Genomic DNA, 25,154 nt, shown 5'->3' on the forward strand with positions numbered 1-25,154 from the left:
AAGCCTGCTTCTCCCTCTGCCTCTGTCTCTGCCTCTCTCTCTGTATCTCTCATGAATAAATAAATAAAATATTTTAAAAAGAGAGAGAGAGAGACAACATGATCCTAAGACAGGGAGAAGCAGCACATAAAATTTGCAATTATCTGAACAAAGTTGGCTGTTAAATAACACGTTATAAGAAAAAATGTATGAACATATACATAAGGATTAAGAATCACTGGTGAAATTATATTTTTAACTGAAGCTTAGCTTTAGAAGAATTAGAAAAACTACAGAACATGGGTATTTCTAAAATGAACATCAGAAACCTTCAGCCTGAGAAAACCAAAAGTGATTCTCCCTCCAAAATAAAATACACAAAGGCCCTAAGAAGTTACTGAATTAAAGAAAAATAACTCAAGGCATCATTTACATGAGGAACATAGGTGTTATTATAAGTATTTTAACTATAAATTCAATGTGCTTTGCACTTCTACAATTTACCAAACAGGTTCACAGAACATAAAGAAATATGCTACCAAAGCAACTTATGATCATTGCAATATTTTAAAACCTAATTATCTTAAAACTTGATTTTTAGTGTGTGAAAAGTATTAGAAACTTTCCAGAGAACATATGACAGAGTTTCCTACAAACATTTTCAAGTTAAAGGCATGATTTTTCTCAGTAGTATAAACCTTATCATTTATTTTCTGCATAATCTAAAAGTTTATAATTATTAGTGTATTGAGGGAAAAAAAATCTGTAAAAGACATCTGAAAATTATCTTTTTAATTGTAGTTAATGTATACCCCCAGAATTGCTCTGAGCAACGTGAATATGAGAAAAATATAAATTTATATTTCAGTTTGACAGATTTAAGAAAAACCCTAGTTTGGATTTTCAACAATCACTGGGGATAAAGATAAGAAGTAAATATATAATCAACATGCTAGGTATATCACAGCACTAAAAACTGAATTTTAACTGCATCTAAATCATAGAAAGTATGTGACATAGATAATCAAGACTTAATCAGACCAAAAGTTTCATCACTAGGATAAGCCAGAAGTTATTTACTGTTTTACATATAAATACAAGCATTTTATACTCCCTCTGAAGTCTATTCACTGCATCTGGACCTCACCTATATCATAGACAGCTGCTTTGAATTCCTGATCCATGAAACTGAAAAGTTAAGAAATCCTAATCAACAACTTGGTAAATACAGTAGGCCTCAGAAAACACATGATATACCAAAGCACTTTTGCTATATAATCATTACAATAATTTGAGGTTTATATTACATCTTTAGACCAAGAGGCCCACAACTCCTGTTTTAACAAGGTTTCTTTGAGATAAATAAATGTAATCCAAGAGAGAAAAATATATACAAGCAATGACCTGCACAACATTGGTAAAAACATCCATTTGTTTCAGTTTCAACAAAGGAACACATATTAATCTCCAGTGGTGATTATGAATACCAACCTTAAAATGCAAAAGAAAGCCATATACAAGGCCCCATTAGCAGTCAGAAATGAAGCAGATTGTAGGATCTCAGGGAGTAGTTTGTGTAAATAATAGTCTAATTTTCGTTTCCGGAGAATTGCTGCAATCTGGAAAGAGAAAGGCTTTTTTGTTTAATTCAACCAACGTTTCCCACTTAAATTTGCTTTTAGGTGAAAGGTACTGAATAATAGCATATTTTAAAAGTAAAGCTAAAACTGGTATTTAAAAAAAAACTGGTATTTTACTGGCTCCTTTACAAAAAGATAATTTCTGGGAAAAAAAAAAGAAAACACTTTAATTTATTGAAGATCTAATGGGTAAAATACACACCAAGAAATTACAATATAGGTCATAAAGAATAACTTCTAAACGTTGTGGTAAATATTTATAATGCCTTGAAAGCAGTTTTAAACTGAATAATGGAATACATTTTTAAGTGGAAAAAATAAAGCACAATTCAAATAGAAATTGAATGCCAAAACAAAATTATTTTACAGTTATTATCAGCCTGGATATTCTCAGTGATAGAAACCAAAGAAATTCATTCAAGTATCTAAACACAACTACTGTGTGACAAAACCATGCAACAAATACAAAAAGTAAAAAATAAAAGTAATGATTTCTGGCCCACTGGAGCCCATTAAAAAAAAAAAAAAAAAAAAAAAAAGTCCTGAAAAACAGACTGAGAATCTAGTCTACTATTCTACAATAGACTGATGCCATGATGTTATCAGAACACAGAAACAGGAACAAGCCATCTGCACAGAGGATGTGTGCAGAATCCTGTACAGAAGTTTGTCACAAAAATATTTCATAGAGTATCATCCTATAAGTTTTCATGACTTATCTTTTAAATTTAGATTGAAAATATATTTGGGGCACCTGGGTGGCTCAGTCGATTAAGCATCTGCCTTCAGCTCAGGTCATGATCCCAGGGGGCTAGGAGCAAGTCCCACATCGGGCTCCCTGCTCGGCGGGAGGGATTCTGCCCTCTGCCCCTCCCCCACCCTCGTGCAAGTGCTCACACTTGCTCTCACGCATGTGTGCAGAAAATGAATAAATAAAATCATATATATGTGTATATTATATATACACATACATAAATATGTGTGTGTGTGTAGGCAGAATTGTGAAAGGGATATGAGCTATATTTGGAAAAACAGAATTTTCACAGGCCACCTGGAAAAAATATTTTTCCATCATGATAAAACAATGTATCAAAGGAACAAAAGTTAAAACCACATAATTAGGGAATAAGGGAGGAGTTGTAAGAAAGGGCAAGACTGACTTGAAAGAAGACTAGAGAACTCTCTGTTTACTCCCACGTAACACTTTTCCTAAGGTCCATGATTAACAAATCTAATGGCCTCTTCTCAGTTCTTTTCTTACTCCATCCCTTTGAAAACTCTGAAACAGATCATCTCCTACTTCATTCAATTAAACTGTTACTAAGAATTGTGCCATACACAGAAAAAACAATGATGAATAAAATCTAATCTCTGCCTTCAAGGAATATAAAATCTTGATAAACAAGACACTATAATATCGTGAAAAGCTAGACTAGAGGAAAAAGAAACTGCTATAGAAATATACATTGGGGAGGATCCCTGAGTGGCTCAGCGGTTTGGTGCCTGCCTTTGGGCCAGGGCTTGGTCCTGGAGTCCCGGGATCGAGTCCCACGTCGGGCTCCTGGCATGGAGTCTGCTTCTCCCAATGCCTATATCTCTGCCTCTCTCTCTCTCTCTCTATCACGAATATATAAATTTTTAAAATCTTAAAAAAAAAAAGAAATATACATTGGGGAATGACCAAAGGGGGATAGGACTGGGCAGGTGATGATGTCTGGAAGGTATCACTGATCTTTCTAAGATGAATCTTGATAAATAGGTGGAATTTTGACAGGAGAGGTTTCTATAGTTTCCCTGACAATGCATTCTTTTCATTTTCCCATCATATCTCTAAATGTGTTTCCGTTGTTGGCATTTCTTCCTCAGATTGCTACTCATTCCCACATAGGTTCTGTCCCATGGCATCATCTATCATTTCAAAGTAGGAATTCTTATAACTCCAACCTCTTCCCTAAATTCTTAATCCATCTTTCAAATAACTATTGGATGCATCGAGAAATATGTAGCACAGACATTAAAAAAATCAGCATGTCCAAAGTAGAACTCATTGTATTTCCCTAAAATGCTTTTACTTATGAGTTTCCCACCTTATTACATCCACGCAATTACACAGTGTCATTTTCAATCACTACCTGATCCTCAACCATCTCACTGGTTCTTTTTTTTTTTTTCTTTTTAAGATTTTTTATTTTTAGGTTAATCTCCACACCCAATGTGGGGCTCGAACCTATAACCCTGTGATCAATCATATACTCCACCAACTAAACCAGCCATGCACTGCAACAGTATCATCAGTTCTAATGGTCTCCTAGTATCTTCAGATTTAGAAATGTAACATCTCTTTCACTTTACACTTAACAATGGGCAGAATCTGCTACTCTGTTATATATTCAAGTAGTTAAAAAAAAAATCCCCTCTATTCCTAGAAAGGAAGAAATAAAATTTTCCCTGTTAGCAAGTAACTTGATTGTCTACATAGAAAATCCCAAACAATATGCAAAACAAACAAAACTCAACCTCCTCCTAGAATTAATTAGGCCGTTCAGCAAAGGCACAGGATACAGATAAACACAAAAACATTTGTAGGGGTGTCTGGGTGGCTCAGTCAGTTTAGGCATCTGCCTTTGGTTCAGGTCATGATCTCCAGGTCCTAAGAACAAGCCCTGCATTTATGGGGCTTCCTGCTCAGTGAGGAGTGTCTCTCTCTCTCTCTCTCTCTCTCTCTCTCTCTCTCTCTCCCCCTCCCCCTTTCTGCCCCTCCCCATTTCTTTCTTCAAATAAATAAAATCTTTTTTAAAAAATCATTTGTATTTCTATACAAGAGCAATCAACATATGTATACAAAAATTAAAAATACAGCATTTATAAATCATCAAAAAAAAAAAAAAAATACTAAGAAAAATCTACCTGAATAGGATTTGTATGCTGGAAACTACACAATGTTGATAAAAGAAAGCAAAGCTGGAGTAAATAAATGTTTGTGGGCTAGAAGCAGCAGCATGTCAATTCTCCCTAAAGTGACACAATTCCTATCACAGTATCAGAAAGATTTTTCCAGATAGATATAGGCAAGATTATCCTGAAATTTATACAGAAAAACAGAAATTATAAGAGCTAAGACAACTTTGAAAAAGAGAATAAAGTGAATCAGTCCACTCAATTTTAAGACATATTCATTGAGCAAGTGGATGTCCATAGGCCAGAAAATTTTAAAATTAAAATTAAAAAACAACCTCAACCTAAGTCTCACAGTTCACACAAAATTTAATTCAAAATGGACTACAGACACAAATGTAAAATATAAAACTATAAAATTTTAGGGATGAAAATCAAAGAAAATCTTAGGGATTTAAGACTAGGCAAAGAGTTCTTAAACATGAGGTCAAAAGCATAATTCATAAAAGGAAAAACTGTAAATTACACTTTACAATTAAAACTTCTTCTCTTTGGGAGATGTGTTAAAAATAAAAAGAGTAACTGCAGAATGGGAGAAAATACTTGTAAACTAGATATCCTGAAAAGGACTGGTATCTAGAATATATAAGGAAATCTCAAAACTCAACAGTAAAAAAGTAATGCAATTAAACAGTGGCAAAGATATGAATAGATATTTCACTGAAGATATACAAATGGCAGACAAACATACTAGCCATTAAGGAAATGCAAATTAAAACTACAATGAGCTATCACTACACAACATCAGAAAGGCTAAGGTTTAAAAATACTGGAAACACCAAATTCTAGCAAGAAAGCAGAGAAACTGGATCACTCATGCATTACTAGGGAGAATGAGAAATGGCACAGCCATTCTGGAAAGCAGTTTGAGAGTTTCTTGAAAAAATAAACAAGCAAGTATCATATCATCCAGGAACTACAGTCCAGGGTGTTTATCCTAGAGAAATGAAAATGTATGTTCACACAAAATCTGTGCACAAATGTTTATAGCAGCTCTTTTATATAATAGTCAAAACCCAGAAACAACCCATATGTCTTTGAAGAAGTGAATGATTTAAAAACAGTGGAGTATTCACACAAGAGACTACTACAGCTATGAAAAAAAAAAGTGAGTGATACATGGAACAATCTTTTTTAAAGATTTTATTTATTTATTCATGAGAGACACAGAGAGAGGCAGAGACACAGGCAGAGGGAGAAGATCCCTGCGGGGAGCCCAATGCAGGACTTGATCTTAGGACCCTGTGATCACCAAGTGAGTTGAAGGCAGATGCTCAACCACTGAACCACTCTGGTGCCCTTACATGGAACAATCTTGATGAATCTTCTAAAAAATATGCTAAGTAAAAAAGGCCAATTCCAAAACACTGCATAATGCATGATTTCATTTACATAACATTCTTGAAATGCCAAGATATGAAAATGAAGAACAAAGTAATGGTGGCCAGTGACTAAGAGGAGGTGTGTGGGAGAGAGGTAGGTATTGCTATAAAAGTGCAACATGAGGGATCCTTCTGGTAATGAAAATGTTCTATATCTTGACTATATCAATGGCAATATTTTGGTTGTGATATTTTACTATCATTTTACAAGATGATACTATTAGGAAAAACCAAATGAAAAGTACAGGGAATCTCTCTCCATTACTTCTTACAACTGCATAAAAATCTACAATCATCTCAAAATAAAAAGTTCAATTAAGAAAAAGAAGCAGTTATTCACAGAGCCAATATGTAAATGAAATATGCTCATCATCATTAGTCTTCATTGCACAAGGAAATAACACCACACACACATCAAAATGACTAAAATAAAAAGAACTGATAATGCAAAGTACTGATGGGAATGGAAAAAACTGGAATTTTCATACATTGCTGGTGGGAATGTAAAGCTGAAGACTTACTTTACTATCTAATGAAATTAAATGTATCCTTACCCTATTAATACAGTAATTCCTCTCCTAGGTATATACACTCAGAAAATGTAAGTGCTTATGTTCACCAAAAGTCATATTCACATAACACTATCTATAATTACAAATACTGCGGAAAACTAAATATCCATTAACAATGAAGTGGATAAATTGTATATATTTGCAATATTGGTACACCAAATTGAACAGTCTATTGTGAGAAACAGGGAAAAACTTACACAAAATGTGAGAAGTAACGTAGGACCTTATCATCATTGTGCTCTAACCCAGGGCTTCCAACCAATGCTTACAAATAACCAAAAAACTGATCCCCTCGACAGTTTGGGTAATCAGGCCTATTAGATAACAGAGCACAGTAATAAACATCTCAGTTTTCCCTAACATGGCACACAATTATTATCATTTTCTAGGTATGCCATAGCATGTTACACTGCAAAAAAAAGTTAGGAAACACTGATCTCACCAAATAACGTGACAGTAATTGCACATACCATATAGCAAGAGCACATGTATATAAAATCATTATCAGACATCCACAGGCACCTTCGTAAACATATTTTATGGTAAAAATATGTTCTAATGTTCTTCAGTTTTGACCAAGAAATTCCACACTATTTATGTAATTAGTCTAATTATGGAATTCACTAATTATGAATTTTCCAAATTCGCTTACAACCATTTAACCAAATACAGGTACATAATAGCACTATGATTAAAACATAAACCTGTATTTATTTTAGTTACATAATCTAGTTTTAGAAGATTATGTAATAACTAGGAAAAAATAAATCAAAATATATAAAGTGAAAATGCAGACTACAAAATAGTATTTTTTAATGAACATATGGAACAAATATGAGAATGTTATGCATTGGTTATCTCTGATTATGGCAACAGATTATTCTAATCTTCTTTTTGTTTGGGGGTATTTCCAGGCAATCTACAATAAGCATATAACACACATATAAAATTGGTGGGAGATAAACAAGTAGGAGAAAATGGGATTATAGAAAAAATAATCTAAACAAGAGATAGAAATAAACACCATGATAGAGTACAAAGTAATCATGAGATACGATTTTTAATTTTAGCTCTACAACTAACAATTGCTATGAAAGATCCTTGTTTGGATGTAATTCTTTAAATTTGTTTCCTCATTTATTAAAGAGATTAAATTAAATGACACAGGAATGACATCAGCCAAATAGCAGTTTCCATCACTCAACTTCTTGCAGAAACAACAATTTAAATAACTACCCAAGCATGAAAATACCTTCATGAAAATACCCTCACAAAAGCTAAGGATTCCAGGTAAGAGATTACAGCACCTGGATGGAACACAGAAATAAGACACATTGAAAAGTGTAGGAAAGACAATCTCCCAAGTCCAGGCAACCCCGTGTGCAGTGAGACACCCATCCACTAAAAGTGACGTAAGCATCCAACTTCATCACAAATCATGGAGCCAGGCCTGCCCTAGTGAAGAAGGACACAAGGCCAACCCACACAAACCATATGCTAACTCCAAGCTAACTCCCAAGAACCCAGGCTCCAGTCTTGTTCCAGGGACTGAGGCTTCAGGCCCAACACCAAAGTCTGAGCCACCAGGTCTGCCCCAATGGGCCCAAGCAGAAGGCCGATGCCACTGAACCTAGGCTCTAGACTCACCCCTAAACACCAGACTAGCCTGCTTGAAGATTGCAATAGCAAACCCATGCACAGGCTTGCCCAGAAAACCTACCCAAAATCTCTGGACAGTCTGCATGGAAGGACTGCAGGAGCCACAGTTTGGAGACCAGAAATAATGCCTACCTCTTCAAATGCAAACACACCAAAATGAAGCCACAAGGAATACAATAATCGGAAAAACAAAGGAATAAAATAAAGCACCAGTAACCAACCTTAAGAAAACAGGGATCTATGAATTGCCAAAGATTTCAAAATCATCATCATAAAAAACCTCAGTAAATACAACAGAACACAGACAACTAAATGAAATCAGAAAAACAATACATGACCAAAATGAGAAGTTCAACAAAGATGAAAATGGAAGGAAGGAAGGAAGGAAGGAAGGAAGGAAGGAAGGAAGGAAGGAAGGAAGGAAAAAGGAAAGGAAAGAGAGGAGGGGGAAGGGAGAGAAGAGAAGAGAGAAGAAAAGAAGAAAAGAAAAAAGAAAAGAAAAGAAAAAAGAAAAGAAAAAAGAAATTCTGGAGCTGAAGAAAATAATGACAAAACAGAAAAAAATTCCACAGATAGCTTCAGCAACAGACTACGTCAAGCTGAAGAAAGAATCACTGAGGTCAAAGACAGGTTATTTGAAATTACCCAGATGGAGAAACAAAAAGAAAAAAGGTTAAAAAAGTAAAAAAAAAAGTCTACAAGAATTATGGGACACAAATCAAATAAATAAGCATTAAGGGAATCCTGGAACAAGCAGAGAAAGAGAAAAACAACAGAAACCTTACTTAAGGAAACAATGACTGAAGAACTCCCCTAATTTGGAGAAGGAAACAGACATTCAAAACCATGTAGCCCAAAGAGCCCCAACTATATTAACTATAGAGAGATTTTCACCTAGATATATCATAATCAAATTCTCAAAGGTCAAAGAAATTTTTTTTTAAATTTTAATCCCAGTACAGTTACCAAACAGTGTTATATTGGTTTCAAGTATACAGTATAGTGATGCAAAACAATTCTATACATTACTCAGACCTCATCAGGTACCAAAGTGTACCAAAGAAAGAATTCTGAAAGTAGTATGAGAAAAGCAAATCATCATATACAAAAGAACCTCAAAAGAATAAGTGAATTTCTTAGAAGAAATCTTGTAGGCCAGAAAAGAGTGGAATGAAAAATTCAAATTTCTGAAAGAAAAAAGCTGCCAACCAAGAATACTTTACTTGCCAAAGCTGTCCTTCAGAACATGACATAAAAACTTTTGCAAAAAAACAAAAGCTGAGTACATCACCACTAGAACTATATTATAGGAAACAAAAGAAAGTTCCTCAAGCTGAAATGAAAAGACATTAATTAATATCATAAAAACATGAAAATATAAAACTCACTGATGAAGACAGTGCATAGTCAAATTCACACAAATATATAGTCAGATATTTTAATACTATAATGGTGCTGTTACAGTATCAATTCAAAAGTACTGACAGTACTAACTCTAAAATAAGTCAGGGCAGCCCCAGTGGCACAGCGGTTTAGCGCCACCTGCAGCCCAGGGCGTGATCTGGAGACCCTGGATGGAGTCCCACGTCAGGCTCTCTGCATGGAGCCTGCTTCTCCCTCTCCCTCTGCCTGTGTCTCTGCCTCTCTCTCTCTCTCTCTCTCTCTCTCTGCATCTCTATGAATAAATAAATAAAATCTTAAAAAAAAAAACCCACTGTGCTTTAAAAAAAAATAAAATAAAATAAAAATCAAAGCTAAAGTATTTAAAATAACTATCCCTTAATAATTTATTAACAGATAAATTAATCTGATAGTTATAATTTAGAGATAGTTATAATTTATTATTATAGTTATAGTTATATATAATATAATATATAATAGTTATATATATCATAGTTATATATATAATATATAATATATAATATATAATATATAATATATATAATATATTATAATTATAGTTATAGTTATAGTTATGATTTATTATAACTATCCCTTAATAATTTATTAATATAAAAAAATTGTGACTACAAAAACATAAAATGGGGATGGGGAATAAAGTGTACAGTTTTCGTATGTGATTGAAGCTATCAGCTCAAACTAGACTATTTATAAATGTTTTATATTAGCCTCATGGTAACCACAAAGCAAAAACCTATAGTTGATACAAGAAAAATAAAGAAATCAAAGAAGCCACGACCAAAAAAAAAAAAAAAAATCATCAAATCACAAAGGAAAATGGCAAGAGAAGAACAAAGGAACTACAAAATAAAAAACAATGAACAAAACAGCAACATAATAATTGTTTTAAATGGGGCACCTGGGGGTTCAGTTGGTTAAGCATCTGCCTTCAGTTCAGGTCATGATCCCAGAGTCCTGGGATTGAGCCCCACATCGGGCTCCCTGCTCAGCGAGGAAGTTTGTTTCTCCCCTTGCTCATGCTCTCTCTTGCACTTATCTCTCTCAAATAAATAAATAAAATCTTTTAAAAATAATTACAATAATAGTTTTAAATGTAAATCCATTAAATAATCCTATCAAAACACAGAGTGGCTAAATGGATTAAAATAATAATAAAATTAAATTTAAGAACAAACAAGACCCAACAAAATGCTGCCTACAAAAGGCTCTCTTTAGCTTTCAGGATACACATAAGTTGAAAGTAAACGAATGGGAAAAAGATATTCCATGCTAATAGTGACCAAAAGAGAAGCAGGTGACTACTTATACAAGACAGAATAGACTTTAATTAAGTCAAAGAACATAAAGACACAAATAAATGACAAGATATTCCATGTTCGAAGGAGGGGAATTTGGCAGCAGAGTACGAGGACCCTAGGCTCACATTATCCCATTAACACAACTAGATAACTATCAATCATCCTAAATATCCCAGGAATTGACCTGAGGACTGGCAGAAACAACTTTACTATTAAAGGTAGAGAAGAGACCACATCAAAGAAGGCAGGAAGTTCGGAGAGGGGCTTGGGAAACAGTGGCCACTGTGGTGGGGAAGGAGCCACTGTCACAGAGAAGATAAGAGACAAACTAACAAACAGGGGAGCGCACAGGAAAAACAAATAACCAGAGAAATCGGCCTGGAAATTGAGAAGGGCTGAATATTGTGAGTTCTTGCAACCAGTAGGGCTGAAAGTCATCTAAACATGAAAAGGCTTGTCCCAGAGGCACTGGGGCTGCTCTTAGAGAAAAGACAGGGCAAACAGCCCACAGACATAGAGCATGGAAACAGTGATCTGAAGAGCACTTGGGGTGCTGAGTGGGCAGGTTATCTGCTCATCTCAGAGTATGCACCAAAGAGACAGCATTATGGGAAAGATCACTCTGGAAAAAAAGGAACTACCAGGTGCCACTTCCCTCCCCTGCCCCTAGGAATAAGCACAGGACTACCTGTGGCAAACAACACAACACCAACACTCACTATGATGTAACTTGCTTACACAAAACCTGCCACCACCCCATGCACACACACAGTGCTCCAGAGGAATGGCCCTTCCCACTCATACTTGCCTCAGTCCCAGTGTGACAGGCCCCTTTCCCCAGAAGATAGGTTTAAACCTGGGCACACACAATGTCTCCCATCCCAGGAGTTATGCAAGGCCCCAGTTCCAGCAGCAGTAACAACTGGTCTCATTTCACAAGCAGACCAGAGTACACCTAGTTAAAACATGCTACATTCAGGCCAGAGGCCAAACAGGCAAAACAGGCAAACTGACCAAAACAGGCAAAAAGAGCCTCTGCAGAGCTTCTGCTACACAAAACCACAGCACACACAGCACACAAGGGAGATGCTCTCAGAAGCACCAGGCCCTGGGGAAGAGAGAACACTACATAATAGGGCAGGGCCTCTTCTTCATAAGTCATAGAACAGGAGTTCTAGCTGACTTTCATTTACACACAGAAACAGGCACCAAGACTCAGAGAAATCAAAGGACAGTAGAAGGCCATTGCTGGCAGTCTAAGCAAACAGATATAAGTAACATGCATCATGGAATATTTAAAGAAATGATCCGGGGCACCTGGGCGACTCAGTTGGTTGAGCATCTGCCTTAGGCTCAGGTCATGATCTCAGGGTCCTGGGGTTGAGCCCCATATCAGGCTCAGTGGGAGGCCTGTTTCTCCCTCTTCCTCTGCCGGCTATCCTCCCTGCTTGTGCTCTCTCTGTCAAATAAATAAATAAAATCTTTAAAAAGAAATGATCCTCATAAGAATACTCACTGGACATGAGAAAGGGTGGAGAAACCAATCTGAGATGAAGAATGCAATAGATGAGATTAAAAACATACTTAATGTAATCACAGCAAGCTGGAAGAAGCAGAGGAACAAATTAATGATCTAGAAGACAGACTAATGAGAATTAATCAACCCAAACAAGAGAGAGAAAAAAGAATTATGCAAAACAGAATAGATTTAGAGAACTCAGTGCTTCCATCATTACTTAGAATACAAATGGACTAAACACTGCAACCAAAAAACATAAGGTGACAGAATGGATATAAAAACAAAACTCATCTATATGCTGCTTCCAAGAAAAATCATTTTAGATCCAAAGACACCTGCAGAATGAAAATGAGAGGATGGAGAAACATTTACCATGCAAATGCATGTCAAAAGAAAGCTGGAGTAATAATACTTATACTGGACAAAGTAGACTTTAAAATGGAGACTGTAACAAGACAAGGAAGGCCACTATATAGTAATAAAAGAAACAACCCAACAATAAGATATAACAATTGTAAATATTTACACAACCAACATGGGAGCACCCAAATATATAAAACAGTTAATAACACAAAGGAATTAATTGATAATAATAAAATAATAGTAGGGAACTTTAACACCTCACTTACATCAACAGACGACCTATACTCTGAAAACTATAAAACACAGCTGAAAGAAATTAAAGACAACACAGAAATAGAAGGACACTCCATGCTCATGGATTAGAAGAACAAATATTATTATAATGACTATATTACTGAAAGCAATCTATACATTTAATGCAATCCCTGCTTTTCCCTCTGGCCCCACCCCCACTCATGCTGTCTCTCTCTCTCTCTCTCTCTCTCTCTCTCTCAAACAAATATAATCTTTAAAAAAAATTTTAATGAACTATTGGGACTACATCAAAATAAAAAGCTCTGCATAGTAAACAAAACAATCAACAAAACTAAAAGACAACTTACGGAATGGGAGAAGACATTTGCAAATGACATATCCAATAAAGGGTTAGTATCCAAAATATATAAAAAACTTATAAAACTTACCACCCAAAAAACCAAATAACCTATTTTAAATGAGCAGAAAACATGAACAGACATTTCTCCAAAAAAAGACATCCAGATGGGCGACAAATGAAAAGATGATCATCATCACTTATCATCAAAGAAATATATATCAAAACTACAATGTGGTATCACCTACCGCCTGTCAGAATGGCTATAACCAACAGCACAAGAAATAACAATTGTTGGCGAGATATGGAGAAAAAGGAATCCTGTGCATTGTTGGTGGGAATGCAAAACCCTCACAGTGGCTAACCCCATGATCTCACCTTTATTAGCACCAAACTCCTAATTCAGCAGTCTTTCTTAGCCTCAGCACTTGCCCACTAACTTCTAGAAGATTATTTCTAGAGGAGCTGACAAATCTAGCTCCTTTGAGAAATAAGAATTCTTCACAATGAGAAAGAATTGGTTTCATGTTTTATGTATTTTTCTCTAAGTAATCACTAGCAGGTAATGATTTATTTAAAGCAGGGTCTCTCAATCTTGACACTATCAACATTTGGGGCCAGGTTATTTGCTGTTGTAGAGGACTATCCTATATATTTTAAGATGATTAGAGCATCCCCTGTCTTCTATTCTCTAAATGCCAGCAGCATACTCTGAGCTGTGACAACCAAAAATGTCTACAGGTATTGCCAAATGTCTTCTAAAAGGCAAAATTACCCCATACTGAGAACTGCTTGAAGAAAATAGCATAATGAATTTATATTTTTTAAATATTTTACAAACAGAATATTTATTAATTTAACAAACACTGTTGTGCCAGGTACTGCTCTAAACAGCATACAAATGTTAACTCAGTCTTCACAGGAGTCTACAAGATGGGCATGATCGTTACCCCCTTTCATAAGAAAACCTGGGCACAAACAGATTAAGTTGCCCAAAGCCACACAACTAATTAAGTAGCAAAGCAGGGACTGACCTCAAGGAAGTGGCTCCAGAAACCGTGCTCTTAACCACCATAACTCATGTTGGAAGTCAGACTATTCCAAATGAGGACAAATATCATTTAGCTGCAGTGCATGTTACAAATACAAATTTATGACTTGCTACCCCCTATAAGTCTGCCCATCTTGAAAGAAAAAAATACAAAAATACAAGGAAAAACACAACTGAGATATATAAACAACCTCATAGGATATTCATAAATTTGGTTTATACACATATCAGTGACCTAACCTAGGGGAAGACTGAATTAGGCATGATGATGGCTCCAGAGGTAGAAACTACATTCCTAGTCTACAAGAGCAAAAGATGAAAGACAATGGAAACACAACATGAATACCACTAAATCTCTAAGTAAAAAGAAATAATCCCAACAGAGGAAAACAGCACCAGCCACGTGTACAGCCAATGTTACATTTTCTTTCTTCCAACATGTCAGTACTTTTTAAATAGATGACAAATATAAAGCACCCAGCAGAGTAACAAGCATATAGTAAGCACCTTAAAATGTTAGTTTCCTTCCCTCTGCACAATCATTCCCTGCCTCCACTCCAGTTCCCTTTTTGTGTTGTGCAGATTTAAGTATTTTGCAGAAATTTGTCTCTAGTTAAGATATTTGAAAAAATAAATGGTGATTAAGAACTCAATTATACCTCAATCTGCCTTCTCTTGTAACAGGATTGTCCGTGTTACTCAACTATAAATTTCAACTGTTACTCAACTATAAATTTCAACAGTTCAGATCAGAAATAGACAAGACTGGCTATTGTGTTATTTCTAATCACACTTTCTTGAGTCACTGAAGAAGTTACTTTGCAAGGACTGGAACATTCCAGCCACCAGACAAGAAAAGCCCTGATAGCAACAGAATGCCTAGAACACCACACCCCACACATCTCCTTCCCTGCCCAGGGTCACTATTGAATACATGCTGACCCCAACCCATGATTATGTGCTTTCTGTGTGCTCTCTTGCACGTACCCACCCCACAACCTATCTCTATAAATCTCTAGGTGTGGCCAGAGAAGTTGGTTGTTAAAGCTTGAGCCTGACACCTTCCTCCCACTGCCAGCACCCAAAATAATTTCTCGCTTTCTCTTTTCCAAACCTTCATCTCTTGAGCTACTGACTATTCCTGCCACAAGTTTATCCAAGTCTGTTCCACAACTGCATGAGCAAACCCAACCCAGAGTTGTGCTCTCAATCTGTCAGACCCCTCAGAACTCCCTAGTATGGAGGAGTTGGCCTGGGCAGCATACCAGGGCTTCCCCATTCATTCCTGAGTTAATGACTCTAATAGAGCCACTGGTAACAGGATCAGTAGATGTAGGGAGTGTTCACTATAACCTGCTACAAGATCAGGAAAGAGCTGTCCTGTTATTCAGAGAAGTCAGGTTGTCCTCATGAGAATCAAAACTAAACCACGGTTTCATAGCACCAACAGATCAAAATAAAAAACAGAACTTCAATGAACAGAACTAGAGTGAGATATTCATCTGTAGATTTCCTATATTTTTTCTCTAACAAATTTCAAAACCTTTTTAAAAAATAAGACCTGGGGGTGCCCAAGTGGCTCAATCCATTGAGTGGCTGACTCTTCATTTCAGCTCAGGTCATGATTTCAGGGTCAGAGCTCCACACTCAGGGGGGAGTTTGCTTCTCCTCTCCCTCTATCTCTGCCCCTCTCCCCTACTCATGCATGTGCATGCTGCACTGTCTCTAAGATAAATAAATCTCTTTTGACTACCTTAATTTAAAATACAGATTTTATTATAAAGGAGGTTCAATCTCAGCGAATCTGGTAATCAAGGCATTTGTATGGTCTGAGACACCTTATAATTGGCTCTGGTTTCAAGTTTAAATGAGGGCCAAAGTCAGAAGGATAGAAATCAAATTCTTGGCCACTGGATCTAAGAATCATCAAATACTCTTTATAAGGTAATGCTTCTTATGTCTCTCAATTTCCTCCTCAATCTCTAAGTTTGGGTTTTGTGTCATAAATGTTAAGTCTAATACATATATAGTTAATATATATTCATATATTCACTGTGTCTCTTCATTGGGAAAGCCTTTCAAACCCACTATACTAGAAGGGGTCCTGTTGTAACTCTCTAGTAACACACTGCACTTCCTTTTTTTTTTTTTTTTTTAAGACTATTTATTTATTTATTTATTCATGAGAGGCACCGAGAGAGAGAGAGAGAGAGAGAGAGAGAGAGAGAGAGGCAGAGACATAGGCAGAGGGAGTAGTCTCCCCACAAGGAGTCCCATGAGGGACTCGATCCCGGACCCCGGGATCATGCCTCAAGCCAAAGGCAGATACTCAACTGCTGAGCCACCCAGGCGTCCCCATCCTATACTTCTTAATAGCAGTTAGCAACTTATCACAGTTGGAATAATTTTTTGTGTGTATTTCTTTTACATTTATCTTCCCCTTTAACTATAATGTCCAAGTACATCTTGTTCCCCCACCACTGTATTTTTGACACATCGTAGGCAATCTGTAATATTTGAAATGAGTGTAGGAAAGCAAGAGCGGGGAAAAAATGAACACTCAATGAATAGTTACACTCCTTAGAAATGTTCATTTCTTGACAATCTGTTGTCTAATTTTAAGATATCCCCCAGAAATCAAGAGCTCACTATTCTAAATAACAAAAATTAGATTCAAAACTATAAAATAAATCATATAATTGTATCAGGTAGAAGTGAATAAATAAAAAAGGGGAAATGGTATGATACGTAATCAAACAAGGCAACAGCCAGATCACATAAAATTCTGAAGGCAATGGTAAAGCTTGCACATTAATTGAGATAGAAAGCCACTGGAGAGTTCTCTGCAGAAGAATAGCAAGTACAGATTTATATTTTTTTTTAAATATGAGACAGGTATTTTATCCCCATTTTTTTTAATATTTTATTTATTTATTCATGAAAGACACAGAGAGAGAGGCAGAGATATAGACGGAGAAGCAGGCTCCCCGCAGGGAGCCTAATGCAGGACTCGATCCCAGACCCTCAAAATCACACCCTGAACTGAAGGCAGAAGCTCAGGTGCTGAGCTACCCAAGCGTCCCTACCCCCGTTTTTTTATGAGAACACTCAAATTCAATTATGTTAAGAACCTTACTCAAGGTCACAAAGCTAATAAGTGGGTACACCGAGATTCAAGCCCATGTTCTTCCCACCTCTTAATACCTGTTAAAGTTGCTCTGCAACATTCTCCTTTCAACCTCCTCATACTTCTGACTGCTTCTTTCATTTTTTTTCTTCTATTCCAGAAACAAGCATTCCTCATATTGTCTTCTCTTTCTAAACTCTCTTCCTTATTGACCTATCATAACTTCAACTCAGAAGGGAGTCTCTTACCTCCACCCCCTGAACTAGGCTTCAGTAAAACTTAAAGAGGGATTAGTCCATACGTTTACAAATTCCATGATCTCCAAAGGCCAAATAATCCAAACAGCTATTCTCAGCAGTTTATATTCCTACATGACTTCAGTCTCTTTTCCTCTTTAAGTAAAAACAAAAATAAATGGTCTATTATCAAGAACTTCTAACAGTCTCATTGCTGGTCTCCTTTGCTTTAGAAAACCTGCTCAACCACCACTGTTACAAACGCCATCCATCCACACTATATGCCAGAAGCACTTTATACATTATGATCTCCCCAGGGAAAGTTTACCATTTCTTCAATACTACAGACACAGAAATTGAGGCTTAGAATGGCTGGGTAATTTGTCTGAGGTTACCCAGCTAGTAAGCAGTGAGCTACAATTCTAACACGGGCAATTTGATCCCAGAGTCCAGGATCCTGCCTGTAAGGCACACTAAAATACAGAAATCTGAACAGCCTCCTGCAAGCAGACTCAAGCTTGGGAAGTTTTATAGAATTACCATTTTTCCATAAAACAAAGCTATGTGAGAACATTCAAAGAAAGAAAAGAAAAACTTAGTCCACCTTAATGAACTGATTTCTTCCATCAGTGATTTTCCAAGCCTTCTGCAACTAACTAGAGACTATCCACAAGTTGTTTATTTCTAAGAATTCCAACTCTTGCTTAAATGTTTATTCAGTTCAGAGGTGATGAACTGAGAATCAGTTAGCTATATGGCTCAAAGGAAATAAATATCCTGTAAATATTTTTGTACTCAGAAGAAGGGTATAAACATCTGAAGGTCAATGAAAAGGCAGGCTTTCAAATCATTCCTTCCCAAAAGTGCAAAAGGTTCTACTTTGCAGTCAGCTACCTGTAAATGCCAGTACCCTAATCTGGAGGTCCTAAAGAAAGTCACCTAGGAAAAGCATAATTAAGAAAGGTGTTAGAACTACCTGAATGAGCCAACTGAGCAAGTTTTCCTTCTTAAAGAAGGGACCTAAGAACTTGAACAGCACAGAATCCTGTGTATTCTAAATTACGGAGGGCACTAGCTTTCATTAATTTTAGTGATAGCCTAGGGTTCAAACAGTTTAACAACTGTTTCCTGTGTGTGTGTATGTGTGTGTATATGTGTGTGGGAGGGGGTACCGCTTGTTGTGAGATGTGTGGTAATAACTAACATTCAAGAAATGAAATATAACCTCCTGAAATATGTTTCTGGTCTGTGCATAAATTTTTAGCATATATTACAATATACGTAGGATTCCTTAGAAAGAAATACATGAAGTAAATTGATGATGATGATTAAAGTTTTTTAAAAACTGTAAAAACACAAAGATTCACTATTAAAAGGAAATAATTCACATGCATTTCAACATGGTTTTAAGCATTAGGTGAATACTGATGGAGATCAACCGTAGATACCAAGAGGGAAAAGAAGCAAGAGAGTAGTAGATTTGAAAGGAATGAAAGGAATCAGTTTAGTACGACACACCCAGTAATATTAAAATGAAAAGCAGAGAGACAAAACCTAGTTTATAGGCTCCAGAAAACTCTTGATTAAAAGTTCCCCAAAACCAGCTTCCCTTCAAAATTCCTCCTTTCCTGTCACTGATGGCAATAGCATCAATCAGATTTAAAGTCCTAGAAGCAGAAACCAGTCCTTACACTACCCCCAATACTCAGTCTCTAAGTCCTATTCATTCTTCCTATGAAATACCTATCATATGTAATCCCTCTCATGTAAAATGCCTCTAAAACTGCCCTTCCACTCTCCCCCACATTGTCAGGTACCTCCTCATTCCTGAACTATTCATGAGTTCATTCATTCACATGTGCACTCATTCAGACACTTCATAAGCACTTCTTGAAGTATCGTGCTAATTCTGAACATAAATCATCATCCTGACAGGACACAGAACATAGGCACTGTTTTATTGACAGCAACTCTTTATTGGGGCCCTGCTATGTGATAGGTGTTATTCTTACACACTATTATCTCACTTAAGTCGTCAAAACAGCCCCAAGAGATCAGTATGATTATTTTCTGCAAACCAAGGAGACTAAGGCTCAAAGAGGTGAGGTTAATTTTTCTAAAACCACATTGTGAATCAGTTGCAGAGAGGGATTCTGTGGGAACTGGTTCTTTCTGCCCCTTAATGAATCTACTGCATCAATTCCAAAACAGTCTTTCCAATCCAGTCCATCTAATACAACCAGATTCATCATCTCAAAGCACCATTTTGTACTTGTAATCCCTTTGCTCAAAAAAATCCTGATGGTTCCTTTAGCCTGACCTCCAGTATGACTTTGAGTCAAAAAAAACCTAGAACTGAATCCTGTCTCTTTCTTACTAGCTCTGAATCTTAGAAATCACTTACCTATGAAATGAGGATAATAAGAGAGATGTGTAAGATTAAATAAGACAAAACATGTAAAGGTCTAAGTTACATAAGTATTCAATGATTAGGAGTTGTTACAGCTCATAACTCCTGCACACAAAATTTCTATTTTAGCCAATCAATATACATTTTGTTTCTCTTACAAAACCACTTAGATTTCTGCCTCAATTCACATTATTCTTCCTCCTCCCCATTAAGAATACGTATTCTACAAATGTCTACTACAAGAATCAATGTCTATCCCTCCTTATCTTCTTGGCCCACATCAAACCCTACTTCAGCCAAAAAGCCTTCCTTAACTATCCTCAATGAACTCTACATCTAACTTAAGTAGTGCAAGAGGGAAGAAAAAGATGCCTAATTCTTCAAGACCTGCTTTGAACCAGGAAAATATGTGATATATCTTCAAATCATTCTTTCACTTAATTCTCAGGGACAGACAAAGTAACATGGACAAACAGCTAGTAACTTCTGGAGCTGAGATTCAAATTCAGATGTCCCTGATCCCTTTTAAAGCCCACTTCTTTCCATACCACCTTTTATCTTGGCACTGAAGGTTCCCTGCAGGGGGCCTGCTTCTCCCTCTGCCTGAGTCTCTGCCCCTCTCTCTGTGTCTCTCATAAATTGATTAATTAATTAATTAAACAAACAAACAAATTTAAAACAATTATCCAACACTGACAGCACTGTCAGTGGTCCTACTTGCTCTTGTAACAAGGAACACTTGTAAGTGTTCCTACTTGCTCTAAATAGCCCTGGCCACACATAAAAACCTAAGTGAAACAAAACTGTAATGAAATCATGCTTAGTACCCGCAATGGACCCTCATTTTTTCCATTCTCCTCTATTTCGCTTGAAATAAAACACTGGTGGGGGCACCTGGGTGGCTCAGTTGGTTAAGCATCCAACTTTTGATTTCAGCTCAGGTCATGATCTCAGGGTTATGGGATCAGCCCATGCACAGTGCCAAACCTGATTAAGATTCTCTCTCTCCCTCTTCCTCTGCCCTCCAAGCTCTCTCATATTCTCTCTTAAAATAAATAAATTAATTAAATAAAACCTTGAACAGTTCCCATTAATTTTATTTTTTTAAAGGTTTATTTATTTTAGAGAAAGAGAGCATGAGCAGGAAGGGCAGAGCAAGAGAGAATCTCAAGCAGACTCCATGCTGAGTACAGAACCCAACATGGGGCTGGATCTCATGACCCTGAGATCACAACCTGAGCCAAAACCAAGAATCTGACACTTAGCCTACTGGACCACCGATGTGTCCCGTGCCCACTAATTTTATGTCACAACCACTCTTGAGCAGCAACCAGAAGTCTGATATGTACTGCTAAAAGGGGCGCAAGGCCAAATACGATTAAGAGTTTACCCTCAAGAAGTATTTAGTTGGAAAAAAAAAAAAAAAGAAGAAGAAGAAGAAGTATTTAGTTGGAGATATAACAGTGAATCACAAACTCTTCCTGACCCCTGGCTCCACCGTACCTGTTTTAAAAGAACCCATGTTCCTATTGCTCCCCTGAACATCCCTATCATGGAACATAACCAATAATCTAGGCTGTAGAAATGACAAAAATCAGGCACTCAACAAATAGTTGCTGAATGAATGAATGAGGCACAATAAAAGAACAGTGAATCTTCAGATGGAAAAATTAGTATAAACTCTCTCCCCACCTACATCATAATCCTCTAAGAGCAGGAACAATCTTTTTGTATTATTGAACATATCAAGAGCTCAAATTGTAGATGTTCTGTTTTAAAAACACTGAGCTATTGACTAGCCACAATTCGTGTGGGAAATCAGATAAACACAGATCTTTGTCAAAGAAAACCAAGAGAGAAATGTCCAGCTCCAATAAGAAGTTTATTATTAGCTTCTATTCTAGATCCTTCCTATTCAAAGTGTGACTCTTGATCCAACAGCATCAACATTGCCTGGAAGTTTGTTAGAAATGCAGAACCTCAGGCCCCACCCAGACTACTGAATCAGAAACTATCATTTTCACATGATCCCCTGGTGTGAGGGGGCAGGCATCTTAACACATAGTAGTTTGAATAGCAGGGTCTATAGATAAAAAACGAAACTAATTTCTACAAGCTCAGAGAAAAGTTACCATCTTCTTTGTTATCTCTCTACTAAACAATCAGACTTTTCAGGAAGTGCCACAGATACAGCCATGACACACTTTCAGACATATTAGGCTATAAATCTAAATTACTACGCAATGAGAATTAAGAACCATTCATGGAATATTCAATGAAACTCTTAGAAAAATATTTTTTCTGCCTTCTTAGGGCACACACACTACTGGGCAAGGAATGTGAGGATGAACGTCAATAGTTAAATAAATCTTTAATGTCAAGGACAAGATTATTGGGGGGGTAAAGATGCTGGTGAAAACACTTAAGAACAAATTTATTTTGGGGCACCTGTCTGGCTTAGTGGAGCATGAGGCTATAGATCTCAGAGTGGTGAAGTTCAAGCCCCACCTTGAGCCTACTTTAAAAAGGATGAACTTGGGGATCCCTGGGTGGCCAGCGGTTTGGCGCCTGCCTTTGGCCCAGGGCGAGATCCTGGAGACCCGGGATCGAATCCCGCGTCGGGCTCCCGGTGCATGGAGCCTGCTTCTCCCTCTGCCTATGTCTCCGCCTCTCTCTTTCTCTCTCTCTCTCTCTCTCTCTCTTTCTCTGTGTCTGTCATGAATAAATACATAAAATCTTTCAAAAAAAAAAAAGGACGAACTTCTCTTAACAGTTCTCAGTGATACATACACGTATTTACAAATATTCTCTCTTAAAAACTCCAAACTTAAATTGCTTAGGTGATCTGAAGTCAGATCTTTTCATCACCTTCACTTACTCAGTCTGGAACCATCCTTTAAATCGACATCCAAAAATCTCAACCAGAAGTCTACACTGTGAACCTGAAAAAAACACTTGCAAAATCCTCAAGCCACAATACTGTCGTTTCAAACTAAGACAAGATCTGAGCCCACAGGCATATGCTGTCAAATACGGCCTTAAGAGAAGGGCGGGGGGGGGGGGGGGGCGGGGTATAGAGGGACTTAGATGAGGAAAGCCTGCAGGGCATTTCTCATCACCTTACTGACCTACAAACTCCTCTCCATCCTAAGACGAGAATGAAAGGATACCGCAGATCCCTGAATTCACAACGTTAAGTTCCTGACTTAATCTTGAAGTTAGGAGCCCATCCCCTTCCCATCCACAGGTATTCGATGACAGCTGGACCCGGAGTTCCCCGCCCCCTTCTCCCGCGCAAGGCAGCATTTGAGACGTCCGCCCTTTCGACCTCCACCATCCCACCCCCGCCCCAACCCTCGGGTCCCTCCAAAGCAGAACCCGGATCGAGTCGCCCAGGCCCCGCAGCAGGGCTGCAACCCCCGGCCCATCCGCCACCGTCGACTCGGCCCGGGGGAGCGGCTGAGCGATCTCACCAAGTACAGGGGGGCGTAGATCTTCAGGGACTCCTCCAGGGCGCCCCTGGTGATCTGCACGAAGGAGACCCCGCAGGAAGGGTGCCAGGTGTGGCCGATCTCGTAGCAGTTGTGAGGGATGGACTTGCTGAGGGCCGCCATGACGGGGAGCCGCGCGGAGGGGCCGCGAGGGGGTGCGCCGCAGCGCCGGCCGGAGGGGGCCCCGGAGCAGAGCGAGCGCCCGACCGCAGCCGGCGCGCCGGGCCCGCCGCTGAAGGTGCGGAACGGAGGGGAAAGGTCACGCGAGCAGGGTTACTCGGGGCCGAAGTCCTCGGATGTCGAGCGCTCGGCGTATCGCGGCCCGGGGGGGCGGGAAGAGGCGGAGCGTGCGCGCGCCCGCGCCGCGGGGCCGGGGACGGGGGCGGGGCCGGGGCTTGGGGGCGGGGCCGGGGCTCGGGAGGGGGCGGGGCCGGGGCGGGGCCGAGGCGGAAGGGGCGAGCGCAGGCTCGGGGGCGCGCCCGTGACCGACCGCCCGCGTCCGCCGCCGGCGGGAGCGCGAGCCCTGCGGCGGGCACGCCGCGCCGGGTGGCCGGGGTCCGCTTGCGCTCCAGGCCCTGCCCTCTCAAAGCCCTGTCTAGTAGAAGCGAGGGCATTGGAGGGAGGGGGTGAAATGCCTTTCTTGGGAGCTGCCGGAGGCTGCCAGACAACCGCCGTCCTCGGAGCTGCCAGCCAGCTCCCCTTCCCCGGAGTGCCCGGCAATAAACAGCTAAGGCTGCTGCAGGCTGCGACCGCACGGCTCTGGTTGCTGCGCTTTCGAAGTCCTGCGGTGTCTGAGAAGCTTGAAGAATCTATCAGCCAAGTCGATACACTTCCGATGTGGGGAAAGAGCAGTAGACCACCCTGTCCCACCCTTGGCCCCCGAGCCGTTCTTCTACAGCATCCGTGACGCGAGCTCATCCGCCAATGGGTGCCCCCAGCGGACGGGGCAGCGTCCTGGAACCTGCACCTGAGAGCTTGGCCACCAACCAGCAGGCTCAACAACGGACCTGTGCGACCTCTGAATCCTATAACCCCTCTAAATGTCAGTTTCCTCGCCAGAACAACCCAGCGTCTTTGGAATTCTAAATCCTATCGTTTCTTAAAACTTGGATTTGCTGCCTTTAGAGGAATCCCGTTCTAATCTAGTCTTCATTCGTTCCACAGAGTTTCGCTGAGCACATACTATTTTCCTAAGCACTGTGTAAACTCTAGACTCAGATGTTATCAGGAGAGTCAAGGTTTTGCCCTGCTACTCCTTGCCTTCCCACTCCCACGGCAGCTTGAGCTGTTGCTGCAGCCTCCGGCATTGCGGTTTCTGGCGTTGCTAATTAATGATGATGTACAACAAAGTTGTTAATGATATGAAAGTAAGGAAATCTGCATAAGAGGAGGTCAAAAAAAGAAAGCCATTCTCTTCTGCTTAAGCAATGGCAAAAGAAATAATCGTAACAAAAGCGA

General features: G+C 38.7%; 1 protein-coding gene across 1 annotated transcript in view; it reads right to left on the reverse strand.

Moving 5' to 3' along the window:
• The window catches only part of TMEM135 (transmembrane protein 135), a 235,060-nt gene extending 211,037 nt beyond the window's left edge, over positions 1–24,023 (reverse strand). Inside the window, exons 1-2 of the mRNA XM_025419361.3 lie at positions 23,679–24,023; positions 1,471–1,598 (exon numbers count right to left, since the gene is read on the reverse strand). Of these exons, the coding sequence (XP_025275146.1) occupies positions 1,471–1,598; positions 23,679–23,819 (269 nt within the window). The 5' untranslated portion in view covers positions 23,820–24,023. The remainder of the gene's footprint in view (positions 1–1,470; positions 1,599–23,678) is intronic.
• Between the last annotated feature and the right edge of the window lie 1,131 nt (positions 24,024–25,154).

The sequence above is a fragment of the Canis lupus genome, chromosome 21, assembly GCF_003254725.2.
Source record: "Canis lupus dingo isolate Sandy chromosome 21, ASM325472v2, whole genome shotgun sequence".
In the NCBI taxonomy this organism is placed as follows: Eukaryota; Metazoa; Chordata; class Mammalia; order Carnivora; family Canidae; genus Canis; species Canis lupus.